Source organism: Chelonia mydas, chromosome 2, assembly GCF_015237465.2.
Source record: "Chelonia mydas isolate rCheMyd1 chromosome 2, rCheMyd1.pri.v2, whole genome shotgun sequence".
NCBI lineage: Eukaryota > Metazoa > Chordata > Testudines > Cheloniidae > Chelonia > Chelonia mydas.
The window spans coordinates 58,558,853-58,585,320 of NC_057850.1; the positions used below are offsets into that span (position 1 = coordinate 58,558,853).

A 26,468-nucleotide genomic window follows, 5' to 3' on the forward strand; every position below is an offset into this window, starting at 1 on the left:
TTGTTATGGATTCCTGTACATGTATATTGGAAATAGTCATACAAAACCCAATGGAAACATGTTCTGAACACCAATACTCCATATATTCCAGTACTACCAGGAGTAGGTCCTGAGATACCATGCAATAAGAGGCAAACAGGTTTTGTTCCAATGGGGCTTGATCCTGCTCCCATGGAAGTCAAAGGCAAAACTCCCATTGACTTCTACAGTGCAAGATCAAAACTCAGAAGCCTTATCCAAAGCCTACTGAAGCCAATTACTTCAATGGGAGCAGGAGCAGGACCATGAAGAATTTTTAAACATATTTTTACCTCCAACACATCACAAAGCTATCAGGATAATGGAAGTGGGGCTTTGAACAAATGATTGGCATCAGTACGTAAGTACTATTAAGAGTCGGCTGGGAATGTGTTTATTTAACTTTTTACAGTCAGGTCTTAATATAAAATAATACAATGGCAACTTTCTTTACAATATTCTTGGGTTTCAAAGAGAGAGGCGGGGAAGGACAGTTTAGCAACCAAATGTATATAGATGGTCTTAACATTTCAGGGCATAGTAGTCATTCTGACTGAAAATAGATGTTATAAAGATCATGAACCAGATCCTCAGAATCTTGTTCTAAATACTCAGAGTTTGTTACATTACATATGAATAGGGAATGCTTTAAAAAATCATATAATCCATCTTAAACCATAATCAAAGCTTGTTTTATACAGCTACAATAAACTAAAGACAAGAGTGACTGGACAAGATCTAACCTTTTTGGAGTAAATTATTTACTCAACCAGTCATCTATTAACAAAAATTAAAGTTCAACAGTGAAAGTTGCTATGCACAGAGCTGAGGTCCAAAAACTTTAGCATTATGAGTGTTTGTTTTCTTAGTGTCAGAATAGTTGCAGTGACTGTAGTGCAGAGCTGTGCAAAGTTTTCTGGTTTATGGAGCAGAATTCCTGCATCATAGGAGCATTGTTTATGCTGCTATCACACTGATTAGTCCATTTTTTTAGTCCTGATCATCTGGTCACTCCACAATCTTCCTAAAGCATAAGGACAGAACAGGGAGAGTTGTTCAAAGCAACACTGCAGAACAGAATCAGAATACCTCACAAAGAGATCCCCCGGCATAAAATACATGAATATGGAACGCTGTCCTACATCGTATCTCAGGCTAGTGAAGAAGTGTAAGGTATATACAGAATTCCTATGATTTTGGAGTAGAATTGTCCATTCATTGTCCATTATTAACTGATTCCTTTAATAAAGAAACAGGACACTGCACATGGCCGGTACTGAAGAAAAGTGGAAGAGAGTGCACTGAATATTGAGGCATGCATAGAGCTTCCATGGATGAATTTGGTTCTTAAATTTTTTCCACGTATTATTGCCACGTATGAAGTGCCACTCAAGTATAATAAAGCTGCTTAGAGGGATTCTACTCTGTGTGCCTGCTTCTTCTGCCAGGACAAAGTAACAGGAGCTCCAGAAGGAAACCAATGGTGTGTGTTTGGGAAAGGGGGCGAAAGGGCAGGAGATGCCATGAGGGCCCTGCTTCCCCTTTCCCCAGCACACTGCTTTGGAAACCTCTTCCTCTTTTCCCCGCCTCCAACTACTGAAGGAAAGCAGCAAAAGCCTGGGAGACCCTTTTGATGGGAAGGGGAGAAGGAAGACTATATGCTGTCCAAGTAGAGATACAGCTATAGCCAACATTCTCTTCAGTAATTCCATTACTAGTCCCAGTGCTATCACTAGTGGAGGAGTGGGATTGCACACACACAGTACTCCAGAATCTGTCCGTAAGTGATCAGACAACAGCAAACTGTAAAGAACAAGGGTAACTAAAAAAGTGAATAAATGTGATTTTTGAACCAGCTGTAGTAATCTACCAAGAAAAATTATAAAGAAATTAGTTTGTTCAACTCACTCCAAAAATGTGACATAGGGAACAATCCTTCATTATCAGGGAGATGAGTAGGTGATCTCACTGCTTTATTCCAATTTTTAACATCTATGAGTTTATAAATAAAACTCTTTGCCATAGAGCCAAATTCTGCATTGTGCCTCTCTGAGGTTCAGCAGAGAATTGGCAGCCAAATGGGATGGGGAGACTTTTAGCTACTTTTGTGCCCTTTCAGTCCTGGTCTGCTTCAGGGAATGGAGTGGTCCCCATGTTAACTTAGACAATCCTCAAGGCCTGTCTAAGATACAGCAGCCTCTCAGGGCTGTACTATGGGCTGCAGCTCAGAATCTCCAAAAATCTGTATACTGTGGTTCGGAGACCCTCCATCCCCACCATACCAGCGCCCGTGTTGGGGAGAATCCACCCCTGTCCAGAACCAGCATATTAGATCCCCTTTATGCCATTCCAGCCCTCTTACCCAGGTAAAGAGATCTGAGAAGGGATAAGGATCTGGCTCTCAGTTTACACCAGTGTAAATCCACAGTAAGTCCACTGATGTCAAGGGACTTGCTCTGGATTTACATTAGGCTAGCTGAGAGCAGAATTTGTCCGTTAAGGGTTAATGCCTCACTCGATGGTAAACTCAAACGAGTGAAACTTTTCTCTTGTTAACAGACACGTTACAAAAAAAATGTACATATACCGAAAACAACTTTGAGTTATTCAGACATGCAAAGTGATTGTAAAATTCCATTTGTTCAAGAAATGAAACTGAAAATAAGAAAGTCAATGGGGCTCTTTTCCTTCAACACCAGTTCGTGAGAACTATAAATGAACTGTGTCAGACACTAATGGATTCTGTCCTGAACAGAGAAACAGAATTCAGAGTTTCTTTATCAAACTACATAAAATACTTAAGGAAACACTAAATGCCTAAAAAGGTATGTACAAAAGGGTTTAAAACCTTGATTTATTAATTTTAGAGAGATAATAAAAGCTATTTCTCCAGGTAACATTTCTGTGTTATAATTCAATTTGCCCTTGAACAGAGCTGGTAATATAACACACCTGCTGGTGCTGTATAGTGCTATCTATTCCAAGAGACAGGCATTCATATGCTGAAGTACTCTGATCATAAGGCAACTTATAATTCTTTTTGAGGGGGATCAAAGTGCTAAAGTCTTGGGCATTTTTAAAAAACTTAACAGCTGACATGTTAAATCTTTGCCAAATTATTCAAGAATTGTTCTGGTTAGAATATGGGCTCTGTCACAAGCCAAAGAATAATTTCTCTGGATTTTATTTATTACTAGTAGTTTCTTTTCAGATTTCAGTCCTTCCTTATATAACTTTGATGCACATTAAAAGCTGTACAGGAAATGTACTTAGAGCACTAACAGATATTTTAAAAATAGCATTTACTGAATTAGTTCATCATCTTTTAACAATTATTTATGTAGACTTACTCCTGATTTACACCCAGGTAAGTGAGAAGAACAGATTGCCTATTTTCTTTTTTCTCAAGCTTTCAGGCTAGCATCCTGTATAGTAAATGCAGTATAGCCACGGTGCACTCTCATCTAATGGAAGTTCTTCTTTCATGGCATGTGCCTAGAAGGAACAAACGTAACTTTTCCCTCTTATCCTCTTCTTTTACATAGCACCTATACTGAAATGGGAGTGGAAACAACCACTATCGGTTATAAAGGCTGCAAAACAGTTTCCAATGTGAAATTCCATTTTCATATGTCATAACTTAACCTAACCTCTCACGCAAATTTAAAAGGAAGAGCTAGGCCATATTTGGCACGGAATTTTTGTTAGGGGTTCCTGACCCTTCCCAGCAAATCCACAACAATGTGGTTGCCCCTAGGATACAGAGTGGCCTCTTAACTGGCCAAGAGGATTCAGCAAACTTCTCATTGTAGACAGCTGCCTGGGAGAGCACTGGGCTATGTTGCATTTCTCTCCCAGCTGCACCAAGTGTCTTGGGGCAGAAATGCTTACTGGGTATGTTCAGAAATCCCACCTCTCCTTTTCTAAGCATCCAGGAGCCAAGGCATGCCAGCCAGCCAAAAAGGAGTACCCACGGCTAACAGGCCAGTGTCCCGATCACAAAGATGGCAGAGGTCGCATTGCTCTGGTGGCCAGGCTCTGTCCCCATATTGTCTGGGTAGGTAAGAGAGTCGTGGGCTGCTTTTTCTCAATTAGGGGGCAAGGGGCAATGACTGTGCAGTTGCTATCACAGCTTTTCCCTCTAACCACAGCCATCCCCAGTGGATGTCCCAAGGGTGACTCCCCAAAGTACTGGAAAGTTATTCAGGGACATGGTTAGCGAGTGACAAGTGGGGCTTGGGGCCAGGCCACTGCCAGCCAATGTTCCATTGCCCCCAATAAGCAAAGGAAGGCCACCTGGGAACAGAAGCCAATGAGGAGAAGGCAGGCAGGTTTATGAGGGACTTCCAGTACTGCTTGGGGATGACGAGGCAGATACCAAAATTTGGGCAGGTGCCACAGCAAGGAAAGATCAAAATCAAGGACTATCGCAACTACAACCATAACAAGACTGCAGGTGTCAGAGGCCTGCAGGTGTCTGAGTTCTCCCTTCATTATTCAGAAGAGATCAGAAGAAAGCAGGTGAGAAGGTCACCCTAAGATGACATTTGGTGGAGCTCATATGCTCAGTGTTGTAATTTTGTGGAGTGTTGCACCTACCCTGCCACCAAAAAGTTGGGGTGTTGGATATTGCATGGGCAGAGCTCCCCTTAAGTCCAGACTTTGGTTATCTCCTGGAGATCCTTTGCACATTTAGGGTTATCCCAAATCTTTTCATTGCTAATTCTTTTTGCATAGGAAGTGCCTGTACTATAGCCAGTGCAGATCACCAGGATGGAGAAGGCAGTCATTGACTGTTGGAGATTGGGGTTTTTTATGCCATACATCAGGAATTACTTAATACGAATGGGGATTCCTAATATTTAAGTTTCTTCCACTTCCTAGTTCACCTTATAATTTTGACTCTAAGCAGGTAGGAATTGTGGGACGCAGCGTTATTCACGAGACCACCTCTCAGACAGGAACACAGCGAGGTTTGGAAGTGGATAAGGTTAATGGTCAGGTGGCTCCTGACATGAGCCTTGCTCATTTGGATGGAGTTTCCAAGGTATGGAGAAGCTGCTGGTTAAAATCAAGAACGACTGGACAAGTTTAAGGTTGTATGTTTCCCAGGCAGGAGGAGCATGGTCAAATATGCTGCCAATGGACAGCAGTCTCCCTGGCTACCACTGTAGAAAGGCCCAGGAAAACATGAAAACCATGGCCGAGCTCTTCCTTTTAAATTTGCATGAGAGGTCAGGTTAAGTTTTGACATATGAAAATTGAATTTTACATTGGAAACTGTTTTGCAGCCTTTATAACCGATAGTGGTTGTTTCCACTCCCATTTCAGTATAGGCGCTATGTAAAAGAAGAGGATAAGAGGGAAAAGTTATGTTTGTTCCTTCTAGGTACATGCCATAACCAAGTGAGGAAGCACTTTGGGTGGGATTCACAGGGACTTAAGCACTTGTCACTTTAGGAGCCTAAGTCCAACATTTAGGCACCACTGGTATTCACAAAAGCCCTACTCAGCTACTGTCTAATCCTGTCAGTGCCTAAACTCCCTTGGTCTTTAAGTTTATGGCATTAAAGACCCCCCAAAACATCTACATGTCAATGCCTGGGCATGCACACAGCTGCAGGAGTGGGGAGGCTGAGTGGCCAGGCGTTCTGGCTCCTGGAAGGAGGCTGAGCAGCCAGGCTCTGCCTGTCTCTGGCAGCTGGGCTGAAAGACTCTTGTCAATTTCACAAGTGATTTTTTTTTCCCTCAAAAACCCTTCCTGCAAAAAAAAATCTCATGTTTGTGGCATTTCATTTCAGTCCGTTTAAAAAATGCAAAATTTTTAGTTGGGAGGAATGTCAGTTTTCCAGCCAGATCTAATGGGAGTGCCTGGCTCCCTACCTTCTACAGCTGTGGAGTCACTTTTGCCTCAGTTTACCCATCTGCATAGCATAGTTGAGGCCTGATAGGGCTTATTGGATCATAAAAGTATCAGGCACTAACCTCTATTTTTTCTTCTTTCCAGAACTCTCTAAACAGCAGCAATTTTTTATTCAATTTTTGCTCTAAAAATAATTCACCTGATTTGACATCTTTTATGCCCTATGTCATTTCCAAACCTATTTTAAGGCCAGTAATATACTCTCAGAAATAGCTCATCTAAAGGAAATGCTAATATAACTCTGGAAAAATAGCATTACAGACTCCGTACTAACCATCTTATTTAAAAAGTGTTCTAAATTCGGTAATTAAATTTCCAAAGTAACTTGTCTTTCTTTTCAGCACAGACTAATAACGTAAAATCCACTACTATGTAAGAAACGAGCTTTTTTTTAATGCTATGGATCAGTCCAGGTTGCAAAGCAGTATTAAACTTATTAGCTACTGGCTCTATTATGTTAGCTTTTTTTTCTCATTTCAAAGTAATTCTGTGATATTATCAAGCAAATCTATCAATTCAAAACTTAAGTAATCACTATTATCTGTCAAATATTTGAGTGGCTTTTCTGTTGGACAAAAGTAACATTAATCAGCTCTGTGAAAAAATAATTAACCCTTACATTTCTAAACAAATCTTGATTAAAATTCCGTACATAAGCAGTCACATAAAAATCGTATTGCTCTCAGTGGGCATCGATTCTGCTGTAGTTTACCAACTTTTACCAATAAAAATCAAATCAAGTTTCAAAGTAAATAAATATATTTTTCCAAGCCTAACTATGAGAAACTAAAATACAAATAAAAGACCCTCGCATCCTAATTTTATAGTTTTTATGGTCTTAAAATTAGTAAAAAATAAATATATTAAAAATCTTACTTCTGACAAACTGATTCTTTGAGGAACAGTTCCTATAACATCTCCGCTCATTTGTACAGCTAGTCCTGAAGGAGTGCCGAGGGTCCTCCCAATTTGACTCTTAGACGTTAAAGACCTGCTTCTTTGCATACTAAGGATTCCTTCCTTATTTCCCTGGTTGCTAGAGGTAAGAGGTCGTGGCAACAAACTTGGGGTTGCAGGTCTGCTTCCTGGAGTCAACGGCGTTGGAGGCCTGTTGTTCTGCATATTGGGAGTCTGAGGCCTACTGTTTGAGATACTGGAGACCTGCACTCTGCTGGTAGTAGAGACCGGTGGTGATTTGTTTCCTTCCAGCTGCAAATGAATATTTTTCCCCATTTGACTTGGCACTTGAGGCCTTGAATTTTGGCCTAGTGTGGCTTGAAGATTTCCTGGATGATGTGATGTAAGTAAATTACTATGTGGACTAGTACTTGCTTCTTCCCAGAGTGCTAGGTCCTTTTCAATGTCTGCACGCAGAAAAAAGACAACAGTAACATTAAAGTAAAAAAAGGATACACTGGGGACTTGTCCACATGGAGCTTTCATGCGTGTCAAGCCAGGGTCTGAACGTACAGTGCTCTAGCCTGTTGCACACTAAACTGTCATGTGGACCCTGTGATGGCGCATTAAAAGTTCCATAGGGCTCTTTGATGTTCTGCTGTTTGAAACAGTAGTTCAAAGAGCATTTTTAGTATAAAGAAAGGGAGTACTAGTGGCACCTTAGAGACTAACCAATTTATTTGAGCATAAGCTTAGCTGTAGCTCACGAAAGCTTATGCTCAAATAAATTGGTTAGTCTCTAAGGTGCCACTAGTACTCCTTTTCTTTTTGCGAATACAGACTAACACGGCTGCTACTCTGAAACCATTTTTAGTATAGGGTCTATATGGATAGTTAGGCTAAAGTGCTGCAGATATATACCCTGGCTTGCTGCACACTGTCTGTCCATGTAGAGAAGCCTAACTTATACACAGTAATCTCTCTTCTTCATGATTTTAAAATTGATTGAAAGTTTGAATGAATGGTGAACGCAGCTTGAGGTTATGGAGAGAGAACCTACGCATCACCTCTCAGCCATCCCTGCAAATGGAAGACAGACAGAACTAACAATCCAAAATATATATGTTTTTGCAAGCCATTTCTCCTTCAAAGTTCATACCTCGGAAATGACATCACTTTGTAATTATCTTTTCTTGATATGAAAAGTATTAAAACCAATAATAACCTCCATTATTTTCCCCAAGTTATATTCCTTTAACTTTGGTGAGGTTACTCTTTAGTAACAAATAAAGATGTGCAAAACTCTGGCTCTGAGCAAACCTCAGCTCTTGTGAGGGTAGAATCTAAACCTGATTCACAATCTGAATTTTACTCTTGGATCCTATCCTTATAACTGACCAAACACGCTTGAACTCTGGTGTGTTTGGAATTTTGACACATTCTGGATCTGAATTTTGTGGCTCCAATCTATTTTAGCATCTAATTCCACAGACACACAGTTTGAAAATGCACAGGTTTCACTAACTTCAGCAGAAGCCCATGCATTAGAATTTGGTCCATAAAGGGTCCATTTCTGCTTTACACAAGCCAAACACTCAGTCAGTTCAGTGGGAGTTTCCCTTTCTAAGGTATAAAAAATAAAGCCCCTATCTAGGCCAGGACAATTCAGTGTTAGTGAAGAATCTTTGCTTTTGAATTCATTCAAAAGATATTTATGTTTCTAATTTACAGGTAAATGATATCATTACAGTGTGTCCAAAAAAGTTAAAGTAATGGTAGTTTGGTACTTTACTACGCTAGCAAAATGAAAGCCCTCACAAATAAAAATGTCAAGGAATTTGACAAGACATTCGTTGAATCATCTAGTTTATGTTTCACCACTGTTGTCAATTTCACACCTTCACTGGCAGATGACTCTATTTAACTTGGTTTTGATACACACAATCGGTTTCCTTTAGAACCAACAGCAGTGCCATTTTGCTTTAAACAGTATAAGCAACATTCTCAGCAAGTGGGAACTGGCACAGCCCCATGGACTACAAGCTCTGTGTGTATAATGAAGCCTCCAACCCTCAGAAAATTTTGCATTTGTGTCTTGACAGCAAAGACTTCAGGATACCAGGAATCCTACAGCAATCCCAAATCTGATTTTCCAATACTATAATTTAGAATCTATTCTCATCCACTTCCACCTGTGTTTACCAAATATGCACAGTGTTTATACTATACATTTAAAAATTATGAGTACACACAGGTAGAATTGGTCTGCATTAAAAGGTGCTCATATTCTATTAAATATTTTACTTATTTACTTTTTTTAAAATAAAAAACCATAAATTGTGTCTGCTAGTCTAAAATAAGATATTCAACATGTTTGAAGACTGGTACTAAAGAAGATGGACTGAAATTGTCAGTGAAATCTCAAAGGATATAATATCCAGACTCTTCAATGATCAAATGTTTTCCTACTAGCAAATTTACAAGGGTCATTATTGTTTATATATTTAGTAGACAGTTAAGGATATTTCTTATTGTTGCTTTAAACTTAAAATAATTTAAATGAAACATCGCCCTCATTAAAATCAAGCAGTTGTTTTCATTTTACCTTTTGAAATAATTACTGTATGTTTTAAGAAAAAATCAATACATGTCACTTTGAAATTTATAAGATATCTGGTTCAAATCTCAGGGGTCAACAAACAATAATGTAAATTTCATAATTTAAACCAAATGTGGTATGTCTTTTTTTAAATTAAAATTAACCTGTATCGTTGCAAAATGACTAAGCCCTCTAACTTCCTCACCTTGATTAAGAGGAGATCATGCTGGAAAACTGATCTGGAATATCCATGCTTTACTAAGAGTTCTATAAACATCATATTCTTTGTCCACGTTTCCATGATTTTAAATTAGTGATTGATTCTACAGAAAAAGCTATTTTAATCACTTTCTCCATATATAATTAAAAAGATTTCCACAACAAAACTTTTCAGTTTTATTTAATACATACCACATCTGTGGATTTTGCTTCAACATCAACTTTTCCAACTAAATGAATAAACCTAGTTTTGAATTTCCAACACTACATTATTATTTGATACACATCAAATACTGTAGTTGGGACATGACTGGGGATTTTGTCAGAAAACCTCCTGTTAATGTTATTTAAATGAAAATAACATGTGGGTAGCAGAGAGATCCAAGGGCTTCCTACTTACATATCAGAAATACCAGAACAACAGTTTGATTCACAACACATTCATAAGGTTTTTAATGCATTAAAAAGTTCTTTTTGTGATAAAACACATTCAAAATACAGAACTATTCCTTCAAACCAAACAGAAAAGTTGCCTGAATTAGCTACCAACAAAAAAGCCTCTCACCCTATGTATAACAGAAAGCTGCCACTGCACAGCTGTAACTTATGTGACGGGCATTTAGATGAAAGCATTACTGTGCAGTCTGCAGGGAAGGATGGGGGCACTGTATAGGTGAAACTTTGAACTTGCTAAAAATGTTGCATTCACATCTGCTGAACCAAACCCAAATACTGCAAGTTTAGATTTTTTAAATAAAGCGAACTGGCCAGGCAAGTCTACATATTCCAAAACCCCATTCCTGATACACAGACAAATGGAGAAAACCAGTCACAGGGAAACAGATGATCAACAAGACCCATTCTCAAATAAAATAAAATAAAATAAAATACCTAGATCTCATATAGCACTGTTGAGCTGTAGATTTCAAAAGCACTTTACAAAGGAGCTTAATATCATTATTTCCATTATACAGACGGGGAAACTGAGGCACAGGAAGGGGCAGTGACATGCCCAACCCTTGGGCGTGGTAAACAGAAGGAGGGCTGGATGTGAGGGAGCAACCACTGAAGAGGATTTTGTGACCCTGTACCTTATCCCTGGAGTACAGGTAGTAGAAGAAGGTTGGCCATGGTGAACTGACCAGGAAGATTCTGTATTCTAGTATATCCAGCAACAGGGAAATAGACTATCAAAGGATTCTACAGCCGAATGCCAGCTCCCAACAACCCAAACAACTGGGTGAGGACAGATAAGACATTTCAGAATATCTCATTACCCTTTCTGCTAGTGCCAGCGAATTGCAGTGGAGTATGAGGGAGTTACATGTATTTTTATTTTATAAATACATACCCCAGTTCACCTGTTTGATATTACCCTGACAGACTGCAAGGAGTTAAATCAAAGGAGGCTGTTGGGGGGGGAGGGGAGGGAACAGGATATAAAACAAGGGCAAAAGATAAGGTCTGGCCCAGACAATACTAAGGGTCCTTGAGGAAACAATGGGGAAATGATTAGACCTTCCCGGACCTAAGCCTAGGATCAAAGAGGGTATTAAAATCTTGACAATGCTGGCCTATGGTAGAAGGGGGATTGAGTGGGCTGTCAGCAGCTGCTGAGGGAGAAGATGCTGACAGAGACACTGAGAATGAGAGAAACTGAAGCAAGCAGATTGCCTCTCCCAACTGAGAGGTGGGAGTAACTGGGTTGAATGGAACTTACCAAAGCTTGCAAGGTAAGATTAAAGTTTAGGTAAGGAAAAATAGGTACATAGGTCTTTTCTGTTTTTGTTTGTTTGTTTTAACTCTTTGCTCCGCATGTTTTGTACCTTTTGGGTGAATACATAATGTTTTGTTTTGAGGAAACTGTTTTTGAGCTACTTTAAGCAGCTGCTGTTACAGGCTCTAGGTGCTTACAGGAGCTAGACACAGGTGGGCCTGTCATATTAACAGGGTCAGGAATCAGAGAAGCTGCCATCTGGAGTCCAGTCCCAAAGTAGCTGAATTGCATGGTCGACCCTTGAGAAAGATGCAGGAAGCCAGGCCTGTCACCTAAGAGATGCACTTGAGAGAGACAAAAAGAGAGGTCTAACATGCAGCTCAGCCTGAAGCCATGTCAATGGTACATTATCAAATCTCCGGAAGCAGCAGGATCAAGGGGAAGAGTTCTAGATTCCACGGTTCCACAAAGGTATGGGTGAGTGGTCACCAGACCACGCGCACTGACAAATTTGGGCAGAGCTAACTTTGATTGCTACACCAAGTCAGCTCCCAATAAGTGGGGGAAGGAGCAGGCTTGCTTTCAACCCCAAAAGTTTACAGAAAGGTAAGATGCCCCAAGAATTTGCAAAAAGGGCCTTCTGGGCACTCTGGCAATCATGACGGCACGGAAACCTCCTGGGATAAGTTATCATGGGGGAAAGCAGGCATACCAACCGTCCCAAATGTTGCTAAATGGGCTCCCCGGCTGCACCTAGAAGTTCAATGAAAGGAATGCTAAGCTTTTAGGCTTCTCAAAAAATGAGACAGGGTAAATGCAGGTATAGTGGGAGGGAGCGTAGTTAATTAGGCTAAGGACCTCTATAGGTGTCAGATATTTGGATTAAACAAATGCAAATTCCAACCCTTTGTAGGGATTTTCACATTTGCTTACTCAAGTCCAGGGCAACAAAGAGTAAACGCTTTGTGTGATATCACCTGGGCCAGTAGAGAGACAAGGTTAGTTTAAAACTATAAAGTCATAATACTCTATTCTGCTCCAGCCCCAGCTACAACGGCTCCCAGAGCATTGGGAAAGTGCAGCAACTCTGCTCTGCTGGCCATTGAGGTTAGCGGGCTAGTCCTTGCCAGGGCCTTCCCCAGTGTCTTCACAGAAGCCAGTCTTGAAAGTAGGAATAGCTATATAGAATCCTTGTTACCACTGAGTACAAGGACTCTGTCCCGGTACAGGGGACTTGGGAAAAGAGTAGTGGAGAAGCTCATAGCTCCCTCTCTCTACGTTGCACGCTTGTTTAGTACAATCTGGCCCTGATTAAGTTTCTCAAGATTCGGCACAAGAAGACAAGACCCTCAAAGTCAAACTTAATTCAGGGAAGTCCTATGACCTGTGCTATTTGGGAGATCACACTAGATGATCACAGTGGTCCCTTCCAGCTTTACAATCTATGAAATATGAAAATCAAGTCTTAGGAGACCTGCAAAGCAACATTTTGCTCACAATAGGATAAAATTCAACACAATAGTTTTCCTGATCTGTTAATACTTGGAAATGTCCAAATAAAAACTCTTAGTCCTTAGCACACTCAGCCACTAATTAACTAACCCTCCCCTCACAACTGCCCTCTGCGGCTGGTATTGTACAATTTACAGAGGGGGGAATGGAGGCAGGTATGTAATTGAATTGCCCAGAGCTACACAGTAGATCAGTTAAACAGCTGGGATTAGAATTCAGGAACTCCTCACCCCTAAGATCAGGATGCCTGTATTTATTTCTTCACATCTAAACTGCAGAAGCAGCCAAGTATTCGGATCCTATAGTTCTGTGGTTTCTAAGAAAAAAGTGATCTGAAATTAAGTTTATATCATAACTTACCTTTTTGTGCCTGTGCCACATCTTCATGCCTCCAATGTCACATTTGTTAACAGACAGGCTTATTATTTTCTATGGTGTGGTCACGAGGACTTCAATAGCTCAGACATACGTGAGAGGTTTTTCGCAGGAGTGGGTGGGTGAGATTCTGTGGCCTGCGTTTTGCAGGAGGTCGGACTAGATGATCATAATGGTCCCTTCTGATCTTAGTATCTATGAATCTATGACATGCAGCACATATATAAGAGGCCTGCAGGGCCCTATATGTGCCCTTTAAAAGGATGCATACTGCAAAAATATTTTCCTGTTATTCATTGTTTAATTTAACCAATAATCCAGAGTAAATTGGATTTATTCTACAACTGAAGGGGTGTATGTTTTGAATCATTTATCAAATATTTAAAGCTGAAGCAAGAAAATACTCATTACAATGAAAAAAAGAGGAAACTGTATTCTAAATTTCCCAGTACATTTTTCAAGAAACAATGAAAATACTTTCACCCAAACTTTGGTTTACTTTACCGTATTCTTTAAAAAATTACCACTATCACTACTGTAGCCGAGATTCTATTACACACAATGGCCCTAATCCTCATCAACCGGAACTCCCATTAAATCTCACAGAGTCCTGGCTGGCTCATCCCTCAGGCCAATGTTTTATTAATACACTGGTCTGCTGAAGTCTTTTGGAAGATTTATACCCTGGAGGTCTAGCAACAATAATTCACTACCACCTGAGGTCTGACTGAGCTATGGGAATAAATATGTAATGAAATTATCAGGATAGTTTTTTAATTACCTTACCATACACAGTCAAGTTTAAAATCTTTGGCTTCAAATAAATGTCTTTTTCCCCCTGTTCAACTAAATAGCAAACGAACAGAAAGAGATGTTACAGTTCAATTTCTCATCCACTTTTGTCAGTGTCTCAGCCAATGTTTCCTCTCCTTACACACATGATTAGTCCAACTGATTTCAGTGGGGTTACTTGGGTGAGTAGGGTTTGGTGTTTCCTAATTCCTTGTCCGTATACGCACCAGCTAGATGTTTTTCCATGGTCTGCAGTTCTTTTGCGGCTAAGGAGTCTTTCAGGAGTTTCTGGCTTGGAGACCCTCCGTTTCTGGCATACGTGACATCCACGTCCCAAACAGGTTGATACTAAATGCAGGTAAAAAGAAGGGGGAAAACTAGAATCTTTAAATGTAGTTTTACATTTATATCTAAAGTATTAAAAGAAAGTTGGAATGATATGTTCTAATTTAGGTAATTAAATGGCGCTTTAAAGTTTAAAGTGCAATTAATAAAAATGTTGGCTTTATATAAAAATATTCATTGTGAAACACTATTTATTTTAAGGTACAAATGGGTAAGAGATGGATTAGATTAAAAATATCTAGTAGTTTAAAGCAACGATATACCTGCATCGAAACTGGTGCTCAAATTGAGGCAGCATTATCAGACCAAATTCTGCAATGATTTACATGCTGTGTAGTCCCATTGACTTTAGTGGGATTGCACTCACTTTAAATCAACATAAAATGTGGCCCAATATCTCTGAAAAGCAGCACTTCTGGAAATATCTCTGCATTTCCTGACCAACATTTCCAATGCTATTGTATCATTGCAAGAAGTCTTCCTGTCAGGAAAGGTAACTAAATCATGGCAGCATTATACGCCATTTGGAAGGGATCTTGGCAAGCAAAATACCTACCCAGTCATTCGACTATTGCACACTGTGATATTCAGTTACCTTCAGGTTTTTGGAACTGTTCAACATGCTTTTAAAAAATGTCTTCAAAAACATAAAACTATGGAGATAAACTTGATAAGTTTTTTTATCTGTTTGTTTGAGATAAACTAAAACATATGACCAGATGTTCAGGTCTTAGTCATAAAAACAATGAGCAAAAAGATTAATTAAAAACATATCAGAACATAAAGTTTACTTTATTACATTGCCAAAAATATTTCATCCGAAGACCTAGTGTTTTTTTAAACAGTAAAAACTAGTTGTATGTACTGTAGTCACCTTTGCTATTTTCGCAAGAAATAAATATAATTCTTCAAAATACACTGTTATACAGAATATTTTATATTATTTCAGATCTATTCAAAACAATGAACACCACCTTTTAAGTATCCGACTCTTGTGAAGCATAAATTCTTTGCTAGATTTGACCATACAACTTTAGAATGCTATGCTGATAAAGAAAAATCTAAAATTTTAAGGTCCAGATTTGCACAGGAAAGAGGAACTGGCCATTTATATAAAATCATATAAATCAACACTATCAAAGCTGTTCAAGATTTTAATTGGCATATTTATTTAGTGATGCGATTTTTGGAATGATGGTACCATTTTCAGTTTTCAAATTTGCTTCCATAGCATTCCCATTTTAATTAACATTATTCCTATTTGGTCCCAAGTGGTAAAGTAGAATATCTGGAGAAGACCTTAGACTATACAAATGTAGATCTGATTCTGCTAATTTCAGACATATGAATAGCTCCCACTGGTCCTGATCCTGAGAGGTTTTAAGCATTTGCAACTTCAGTGGCAACTGTGAGTTCTCAGCATCAGACCCAATGAACTCATTAGGACTATCCACATGCATGGAATTACTCACATGAATCAGTGTTTGAAGGATCAACACCATAGTTATTTAGGGCCAGATTACAATATTTTTAGTTCTGTTGAATAACACCTTATTTTATGAGCAGTTCAATTAAAAGCAATGGTACTACCCAGGGCATAAGGAGCTAGTAAGTGTGTTCATTGTGGGGAAAGGGATCAGAATGTGGCCCTATGTTATAGTTTTATTATTGAGTATTTAGATACATTTTCCTTATATAAATGTCCATGTATATGTTTGTGTATGTTTATGTATGTACAGAAAGACACGCACACACACACACACTGCATATGTCTTTGTAACTATAGAGAGTCATACAATTATGCACAAAGACTCCTACATGAAGACATACACAATTTATGTGAGTATATATATAAATGATAGCAATATGCATGACTTAAAAAATATACACCCATATATTTCCATGCATTCAGTATATACCCATATACATTTTCATTTATCCAAATTCTTCCGTCAACATATGCCTTCAACTGCCAGTGAAGTTAATGAAATAAATGAGGGTAGAATCTATCCCCCGGTTTGTGATCAGTTTATCAAATGTTTTTGCAACCCACACACCTTCTGGGTGTGATGTTCTGTCCCATCTAGCGGTACCGAGACCACTTAGAGAGAGTTAAATGAGTCTGCTCTACAGCTTTAGCTAACAGCCAGTTGGCTTTCCGCTCATGCGGTAGAGGCTCATGCACTAAGCTCCAGAGGCCCCAGATTTGATCCCGCCCGACGACGACCAGGGTCTGTCGGTGTTACACTTTGTCATGTTTTGACGGAAAGATCTAGAGCAGTGGTTCCCAAACTTGTTCGGCCGCTTGTGCAGGGAATGCCCCTGGCGGGCTGGGCGGGTTTGTTTACATGCCGTGTCAGCAGGTTCGGCCGATTGCGGCTCCCAGGGGCCGCGGTTCGCTGCTCCAGGAAGTGGCGCAGACCGAGGGACGTACTGGCCGCCGCTTCCCACAGCCCCCATTGGCCTGGAGCAGCAAACCACAGCCACTGGGAGCCGCGATCGGCCGAACCTGCGGATGCGGCAGGTAAACAAACCAGCCCAGCCCACCAGGGGCTTTCCCTGAACAAGCGTCGGAACAAGTTTGGGAACCACTGATCTACAGTATATGCAACACCACCAGTATCAGTAACTACCAGTCAGGCCATAATGTGCCAAAGGCCAAAGCAATACTGCATCATTACTTACCAAGTACACGAGGCACTGCATATTTGAAATTTAGTGACAAACACTGTAAATAACCATGAACATAAATAGCACCATATAAATACATTCATTTGATAACGATATGAATGAGAATGAAAACCAGCACAAATAAGCCAAAGGTTATTATGATAATAAAATGTTGTGACTCTTGTGAGCGTTCTCTGATGCTGTGCATTTCAGGGACATACCAAAGTAGGTTTCAATCATTTAGGAGGCAGAGCAGGGATAACAATTTTTCATAAACCCTTTGAATGGAAATGATTTATATTTTGAGGGCCACATTCACTTCAGAGTTTGCACTAGTGTAAACCCTGCTAAGGGTCCCTAGTGTTCCCAGCACATAGCTGTTCCAGTTCCATATGTTGAGGAGCCAGTGTGGCCTGAAAAGTGGATGGTGATGCCTAGAAAAGGGGGCATGACCACAGTGGCAGCATCCTCTTAAATGCTGCTAAACCACTGGAGACTTTATGTAGCTCTAGCATGATTTAAAGCTGCCCCTCCCCCCTCACAGAAAGCCTTAGGGCAGATGGCAGCAATAACACTATGTAGATTAAGATAAACCCTCAGGGTTGCAAGGCACTTTTGCTGGTGCAGCAAGGTGTAATTTACACCTCCCTGTGCCACTTTACAGAACTTTTGGCCAGGTATAGTACAAGCAGACCAATACAAACTTGCAATCATAGCATAACTTTACTCTGAAGCATAACAATAGTGGAGCCAACTAACCTCTTGATCTCCTTAAAAACATACTCCAGATTATTTCTGTGCAAACATTACAACTTCAGTTCATTCAAATTTTAATCAACAGTGACAATGGTAGATCCCGATTATTCCTTTCAACCTGGTAGGTTTGGTCAGTGTTGGATATAAATGTTGGTGTTTTTAGTTTATTTAATATCTTCTTTGCCATTATGGTTCCAACCTATGCCTTATGTTTAATGTTTCATTACATTTTACAAATGGATGTTTACATTAACAAGGAGTTTTACATCTCAATACAAGGAAATTACTGAAAGAACATCCTTGTCATTTTTACTTATGGAAGTCACATTGGGCCCCATTCACCAACTTTGAACCAAGGCATGGTGATGTAATATAGCATCAGAAAAATGTTAAAGCAATATTGTCAAGAGATGTGCCAACTTTTAAGGTCAGCCATATGGCAATATTTTGCTAAGTTTTTTTCCACATCTTCATTATGTCTTCACATACAATCTATTTATTTTCGTATTCTTTACTTAGACCACTTAGCCAACAAATACAAAGGAAGAGGCCAAAATTTAATCAAGGCCTTAACTAATTCATTGCATTTTTGAAGAATATTGTAATTTAGTGGGGCTGGAGAGGGTTAGGGGAAATCTGCTATAGTTACAAATTGCTCATGTTAGCAAGAGTCGTAGTAGATGCTTCAGTCATAGTACACGCTTCAGACTTTAGCACCACATTAGCTTGGTGCTAAAAGTCATTGATGATATTCCTGTTGGAAGAAATATGATACACATTAAGGTTCTGATCCTGCAATTCAATCTACATATGTGAAGTCCCACAGACATTTATGGAGTTCTGCTCAGGTGTAGTGATCCGATGCCAGGATCAAGGCCTAAGAATTATCAACCTCTAATATAACATGGTTTACCAGAACAATGTAGGACACTCCAAGAGGAGAAGCTGGCTTCCAGCAGAAAGCATTCCTTCATCTTTTAAGAATGCCTTTTATCAGAAATATAGAGGAGTTTAACATGTGATTTTCAGGGAGTATATTTTTAATTATAGACCACAGCATCCCCTATGAATTCATAGAATAAGAAGAGATTTTAAGATGTGGAGGTAGCCTGCCTTTGATTGACAGCTTCCCTGCAGTCAAGAACAATTGCCTCCAAGAGCAGCTTGCAATGAGTAATTTTAGACTGAGGATAAGAGTATAGAAGACAAATAAAAGATAAAGAAAATTTCAAGTGGAACTGTCTGGTTGCAATAAAACCAAGGTATTTAAATGGAAAATGCAAAAATATTAGAATTTGCCCAGGATTGCATTAGTAATTAGTTCCCGACAAGTTGGAAATATAAATAATTTTTCATTGAATTTTATGTTATGCATATTTTTGTTCATTAAGTGAAAATTTTACTGGAAGCTTCAGGAACTAATACCACAACAAAGAAAAACACTCAAACTTTCTCATATGCAATTTGCCAATTCATATAAAATTAAGCTTAAATAAAAACATTTGTCACAGATGCCTCCAAATACAGTCAAATAATTCCATTTTTCAACAAATTATCTGTGAATGTGCACCTGTGATTAATCCTGACCAGGAAGGTGAGAAGGATGGTTGTTATTCAAGTAGCTAATCTTTCTGCACAATATCACGTGAAGGTTTTTCACACAACTTTCATTTTTCTATTAGAGTTCACCAACTGTTTAATCTTTCAGTTTCCACAATCTGCTCAAGCACACAGGGTGAGCTAGTCAACTTGGTTCTTAAGGTAATTTAAAAATAATAATCCTCCTCAAAGCTTTGTTGCATATTGGCAACCACCTCTAATCTCTATCTTCAACATTAGGGCCCGTTCTACTTGAAATACCATGTAATTGAAATTACAAGCTTTCCGCTCTGCATGGCAGCCTGCCAGCACATTGTATACCAAACATACAATAAAAAAAAAAAGTTGAGCTAGTCCTTTTGACACTGAGGTTTGAGCTAAATTATGACTAGCTTTCTATTTACAGAAATAAAATACATGGGCACCAAGGAACTACCCATGCTTCAGTATGTGAAATGTAAGCAGAAGATTGATTTCATGATGATTCAGGCTGTCTTTTAATCTTTGTTATTTTGGGGTGGAAATCTTGGATTTGTGTTGCCAAAAATATTAAAGTCTTAAAACTAGGATCATCACTGGCAAAAGAGTAGCCCTTCCTACATTTAAAATTAAATTAAAAAAAAAGAGAATGTTTGGAAACTTTAATTTAAAATTAAATTTTAAAAAAATCTTGAGGCTTTTTAAATTAAGATTATTTGGGGCGAGGGATGCACCCACTCTTCCGATTATATGGCTAATCCTGCAAAATGCTGAATGTCTCCTCAGAGATGCTAAGCACCCTCACAACCTCCATTGACCTCAGTAGGACCTCTTGGAGCTGAAGGACTAGGCCTTTAGTTCTCTTCTAGAACTGGGCATGCCTTGGAAATCTAGTGGTAGGATAACATGAGATGATATTTCTCCTAATACCATTCACCTGGATCAAAATATAGCAGTGATGCTCAGATTGAGATTCTTTAATGTGTCTCCTGCAGCTCTTTGATATGATGATATTAAAACTCATGATATTAAAACACGGTGTGATTTAATTATTAACAAATCAGGATAAAATAATAATACCTGGTAGGTCATTTTGCTGAGAGAATAATGTGTGTATATATATATATATTTATTTATATATATTAAATAAATTATTCTCTCAGCAAGATGACTGACCAGGTATTAGTATTATATATATATATATATATATATATATATATATATATATATATATATATAGTGCTTATAGTATTTTTTTTATATATATATATATATAAGTTCCACATGGCTCCAGTCAGGGCAGCACATGAGTTGCAGAATTGAATTCCCAGTCTCTAAAATAATTGACAAAAGAAAAGGAAATTCAAGCACTGAGCACCCAAATGCTGGCAGGCATGAAAAAACATGAACATCCTATTTAGCTGGTATTATTGGAGACCAATGGTATGGGAGTGTAACTCCCAAGGAGATTACCTAGATTCCTGGGGCTCTGTCTGCTGGCAGCTCAGGGAGAGGCACGCTGTCCCTGGTAGGGAGACGGAGCCACTGCAAACTCCCAGGGAGTTCAGGAAAGGGGAGAAGCCACATTTGAGTCAGTCTGGAGCCAGCCAGGGCAAGGGCAGGACGGGCTGTGTGGGGAGCTGATGAGTCCCAGGCCTGCATGCAGGGTTCCCCTGGAGAAATGGCCTCAAGGGACCTGAAAGCAATATGCCTCAGCTGGGCTTTTCCTTCTCCCCTGATGATTCCCAGTTTGTAGAGTTTTGCTGGGAAACTTCCCCAGCCAGGCTGAGTTAGCCCTCTAGCTCCCTAGGTGAGACCAGTCACCACATGGTCAGCTCTGCTCTGTCTGCTAGTTCGGGGCTGCTGCCTGCTGTGTGTGTGTCTGGATGCTGGGCTAGGAGACTACAGTTTGGATTTTAGTACAGTTCTGTAATCTGCACCTTGAGCCTGCACCCCTTTGTGGTGAGGGGAAATCCTGGGATCGAAGCCACCTGATTCCTGCCTGAAGAGGATCCCTGCCAGCAGAGGAGTGACTGAGGAGTCCAGAGTCATCTCTGAACCTGAGGCTCATTCATGGAGTTTGAGAGTGCACCATCTTTTAGCTAGTCAGTCAGGGAATATGTTTTGGGGACCCCGTACTCCCTGAACTGTGTCCTCAAACCAAGGAGTAAGGGTTTGGGGATTTTATAACCTGCTGCATATTAAACCTGTGGAGGAATTTACCACCACCTCTCACTTGTGAGTCCTTTGATCTGTGCTGAACCCAGTCAGCCACACTGCTAAACCACTGCAGAGATGAATCTTGTAGTCATCGAGGGCCCCTGCAAAGTATGCGTACCAACAGGACACTAACCTTACATTTGCTACATTGAGTCACGTGACTGAGGAAAGTCACAGTTATTAGCAGCGTGGGCACAGGTGAACCTAAAAATAATGTTTTACCCTGTTATGTTATATTTGTCTCCTGTTTAATATAATTATTGTGTTGAACATATTGTATGTGTTTGTGTTATGTCTTAGAGGTCTCCAACTATCTGGCAAGTAAGTGAGGATTACCCTGTGGTTAGAATTTTCCTCCCAAGCTGCCCTGGTGACCCTGCCAGGAAGGAGCAAGGTGGGTGGAGGCACCGCCAAATAAATTCAAAGGAAAAAATAAAGAAGATACACCCTGCTGAGTGGGTGGCAGGATCGAGAAGAACCCAGACCTGTCCATCAAAACCTGTGAGCAGATTGGCATTAAAGAAGGTAACCAGTTGGAGAGGGGGGGCTACAGGAGGAAAAGGCCTGGTCAGCGCAAAAGCAGCCATGTTACACTCAGAGAGCTCTGCTATTCACATGCTGACACTTGCAAAAAAGTGTAGACACTATACTAAGTAGCCTAACAATTTACTTCAGTTCAGGGAGACAATGTCTTTCAAAGAATGGGACCTGGAGACAGCAGGGAAGACAAACTGGGAGTGAACAGGGTAGGGACAAGGAAGGACGGAGGCCAAGGAGGCCTCTGTGTTGCTCGGAGCAGGGGAGCTGGGACGGAGACACCTGTGGTACCATCAAGTCAATTCCAGGAAGGACCCTTTCTGACAGGTGACCCCAAGTACAAAACCTGCAGCCTAACCCAGTGGCCATGACTATAGGTGGGAGGAAAATGGATTCATCACTTTCATTTCCACCTAGTTCTTTATATTCCCAGAGCCCAGAATGGTTCTTTAGAATTGCACCTGCATTTCCACACATGACTATTTTTTTGCCAATGTGTGCTTTTGGCAAATGTGTAAGTGAGAAATAGGCAACTGTGTAAGTTTTAATCATAGTGTTTGCCATAAAACTTATTGAATGGTGAAGGCAGAGGTGTGAAAGAGGCAAATGTTTCAGAGTCTGGCCTCATGGTCAGAACAAGAGTCAGCACATGGAGCAAGCAACTTAATTAAATTCAGTGTCACTGCCAAGAAATTGTATCCATATTCAGCAAAACATGACTACAACAAGAGACACGATCATTAGAAAATTCTGTCCATTTCACTCTCTGGCCACAGAGCTTAGGTCAAAGTGTTCAGCTAAAGGGTGAACTTTAGAGACTTTAAATATATCTTTTCTCTGACCTTTCATAATATGACATGACAATTTTGAAGCAAGTATCTGAAAAAAAAAAAAAAACAAAATTATAGCACTATTCCATTAAGGAAGATGAAACTGTCCCGTTGCTTATTTTTTTAAGCAGGAAAATTCACAGAATTATTTGAACAGGTCCAGTTTGGGCACAATGCTTTTATGAAGGAAAAACAAAAAAGAGTTTGTCCAGGATTTAAGAAAATAAAAATAAAGCATGTGAAAGCTTTTGGAGACCTGTGGGACTTCCAGTCTGACCCATCAGTCAGTATCTCACACATATTTTCCCTAAAGACACTCTCCAAAATCCAATGCCCTTAGAATCCTATCCTGCAAACACCCACATGAGTATATATAGAATCAGAGCCATTGTATATAGAAACATCACATCAAATGGTTGACAGTGTACTAGCTATATTATTATTAATGGATCATTTTTGTTTTGTACCTTGACTGTGTCTTACGGTATCTAACAGAAATGAAGTGACACTATAATAGCTGATGGACGTATTAGTCATGTAGTAGTTTGTGTAATAATATTAATTAGATCTGACACAGAGATTGAAACGTTAAAGCCAAAATTCAGATTTGAGTGCTTAAAGTTTATCAGTTAAATCCATGTTTAGTCACCCACAAAAGTGAACTGATTTTCAGAGGTGTCAAGCATTTGGAGCTCTTGTTGGTTTAAGCAGGTACTCAGGTTTGAAAAAGTTGGTCTTAGAACACTGATGGTGCTACATAAATAATATTCCTTTCAGTTCACACAGGTGCAGGGATGTGCCACCACTATTCTCAGTGCAGGATCAGAACCTAAGAATAATTCTTATTTTAGGCCCCAATCTTGCTCAGTGCTGACCCAATCCAGCAAAGGGTTTAAGCATTATGTTAAAGTACTGAACATTGAGCACATGAGTAGTTGGGACTATTAACATGCTTAAAATTAGGTTCATGTTTAAGTGTTTTTCAGAACTGAGCCTCATGAGAAAATAGTGGAAAAGAATAGCAAAGTATTTGTAATCAAATTCAGTTATATAGCATTGGAAATAGTCATATTTAATGTACATCAAAGAGTTCAACTTTTAAATCTAGTGTGTGTGTGTGTGTGTGTGTGTGTGTGTGTGTGTGTGTGTGTGTGTGTTCTCAATAAACCAGCAGAGCAAACAGGAGAAAAAATATTTGAAGTAATAAACCTCTATAAAACAATTTATTGGGTATTTGTTTTCACAGTAAGAAATAAAGGGCAAAAAATGCCTTTTGCAGTTGGATGACTTTCTTTCCCTTTGTTACATTTGAATTGGGTTGACTCACAATCATTTTTTGAAGAAAAAAAATGTTTTTATGTCAGCATGCAAGACAGAGTTGAGTGAGTACAAAGAGTTGCATGAAAACAAAATAAGCACAAGCCCTGCTTGTTCCAGGTTCTGAAAAGGTAACTGCCATACTGCATGGTGTTAACTGTCCAGTTTATGTGCCCCATTTTGTACCAGTACATTTCCTCTTATATTTTATTTTTTAGTTTCTAGATTAATTCTAGCTCACTGACATTTTTTTAAAGTTTGCCAGGAGAAATATTTTTGCAGAATTTTGCTATTTTGGGGGGGGGGGGGGGGGGGGGGGGGGGGGGGGGGGGGGGGGGGGGGGCGGGGGGGGGGAAGAATCCTGTCTCACTGCAAAATTGCATAAGCAAAAGCCAAGCATTTCACCTTGGTACCTTTCTTATATGAAATGTATATAAAAGCAGTGTGAATGAGAATTTCCAGCTGAGATCACAAACTGGGAAAGATCATAAAGTGTATTTAAAATAAATTCAGTTTTAGTTTGGATACAACAGCAGAAAACTGGAATAGTGGGAAGATCATGTTATTGCTTAAAATACATCAATTTATTTGTCATTAGTATTTATTATTTGCTTAGCACCAGTGTGTTTTATGTTGTACAATAGATAAAATAAAGTCCATCTGTCCCCAAAAAGTTTATAGTCCCACAAACAGTTACTACTGGGAATAGTACTTATTACTGTGAGTAGCCCTACTGAAGTCACACTAGTCTTATATTGACTATTCTCAGTTACAGGTCCTATCACCTGAAGTAAATGTTTGCAAGACTGAGCCCCAACAGATAGACAAAATATGGGACGCATTGGGAAATTCAGAGATTGGGATAACTTAGTAACTTTCTTGTTTGTTTTCTGCTGATTGGATATTAGGTAAAATTCTACAGCAAAGAGAAAGAGAGAGACCAGTAATCTTTAGATATCTCACTTTACAATATGCCCTTTCCAGTTTTGACATACATCAGACTTGACAGACTAAACAGAGTACTTCACATTTGACTCTTAGAAAATTCATTAGGGATGAACACCTAAAACATTAATAATAATAGTTTATTACTACTTGTCAGAAATTTAGCTTGTCATGTTCTTGATTGTAAAACAGTAATGTAAATGTATAATTGATCCTATCTCTTTAAGGGTCCAACAAAAACATAATGAGGTAGTTTTTCAGATTGTGTAAGTTATATTCAATGGAGCTATGACAATTTATACCAGCTGAGGCCAATATTTTCAAAGTACAGGTATGGGCATTACTTTAGGCAAGTCCAAACCAAAAGGCTAAATTGTGGGTTCCAAGTTGTGGATATTGAAAAGAACTCCTTTAGCTCTCCTCTCAGTTCCCACTCTTCGCCGAAAGACGCTTCTTCCCTAAGGTTGGTTGATTTGTCCCACAACAGGTCATTCTTATTAGGGGAGGAGGAATTAAAACAAACTTGTCAAATACAAATAAGGCTCCAAAGAAATTTCTGCTAAAGACCAGTTTAAATGCCAAAAGATTCATATTACTGCACTGGAAGACATCCTTAGCATTAAATTCGGCATTAGCAGATTTAGCCACTCTTGAGTAGGAGGAAATCCAACTGTGACACTATCATGGAAAAAATGGTTCCATTTCTGGGAAGTCTTTGATTAATATAGTTATTGTTCTCTTCCCCCGCCCCCCTAAGCTTTTACATGGTATGTATAAGTGTTTTTGAGGTTATTTAAGTGGAAATAAATCAGTGTGTATATTTTGAATAGATTATTTTAAAGTTACTGTATATTTTTTATTCTCTCTTATTAGTCTGTCTTAGGTATTATGGTAGGGTGGCCAGGTCCCTGGTTTTCGACCAGAAAGTCAGGTTGGAAAGGGGACCTGAGAGTGTCCGGTCAAATCTACTGACCGGAGACTCAAAAGTGCAGTTACTGAGGGGGGGGAGGTGGTGAGGTGCTGGGTCATCACATCCAGCCCCTACTCAGCCAGGGTCGCCTCCTACCTGTGTTGGGTGGCTGCAGCTTCCAGCCCTGGCTTCGCAGGCAAGTTCCTCCTGACCCAGGCAGTCGGGGGAGAGGCGGGGGAGGAGTCGTAGGAGAGGAAAGCAGTGAGAGAATGGGGAAGGGGAGAAGAGGAGTGGACTGGGTGGGGCCT

At 39.6% G+C, this 26,468-nt stretch overlaps 1 protein-coding gene across 4 annotated transcripts in view; it reads right to left on the reverse strand.

Moving 5' to 3' along the window:
- C2H8orf34 (chromosome 2 C8orf34 homolog) overlaps positions 1-26,468 on the reverse strand; it is a 352,576-nt gene that overhangs the window by 131,260 nt on the left and 194,848 nt on the right. For all 4 annotated transcript variants that reach the window (XM_043539523.1, XM_043539522.1, XM_037892467.2 and 1 more), the window contains exons 11-12: positions 14,280-14,400; positions 6,818-7,305 (exon numbers count right to left, since the gene is read on the reverse strand). In XM_043539523.1, coding sequence (XP_043395458.1) covers positions 6,818-7,305; positions 14,280-14,400 — 609 coding nt within the window. The remainder of the gene's footprint in view (positions 1-6,817; positions 7,306-14,279; positions 14,401-26,468) is intronic.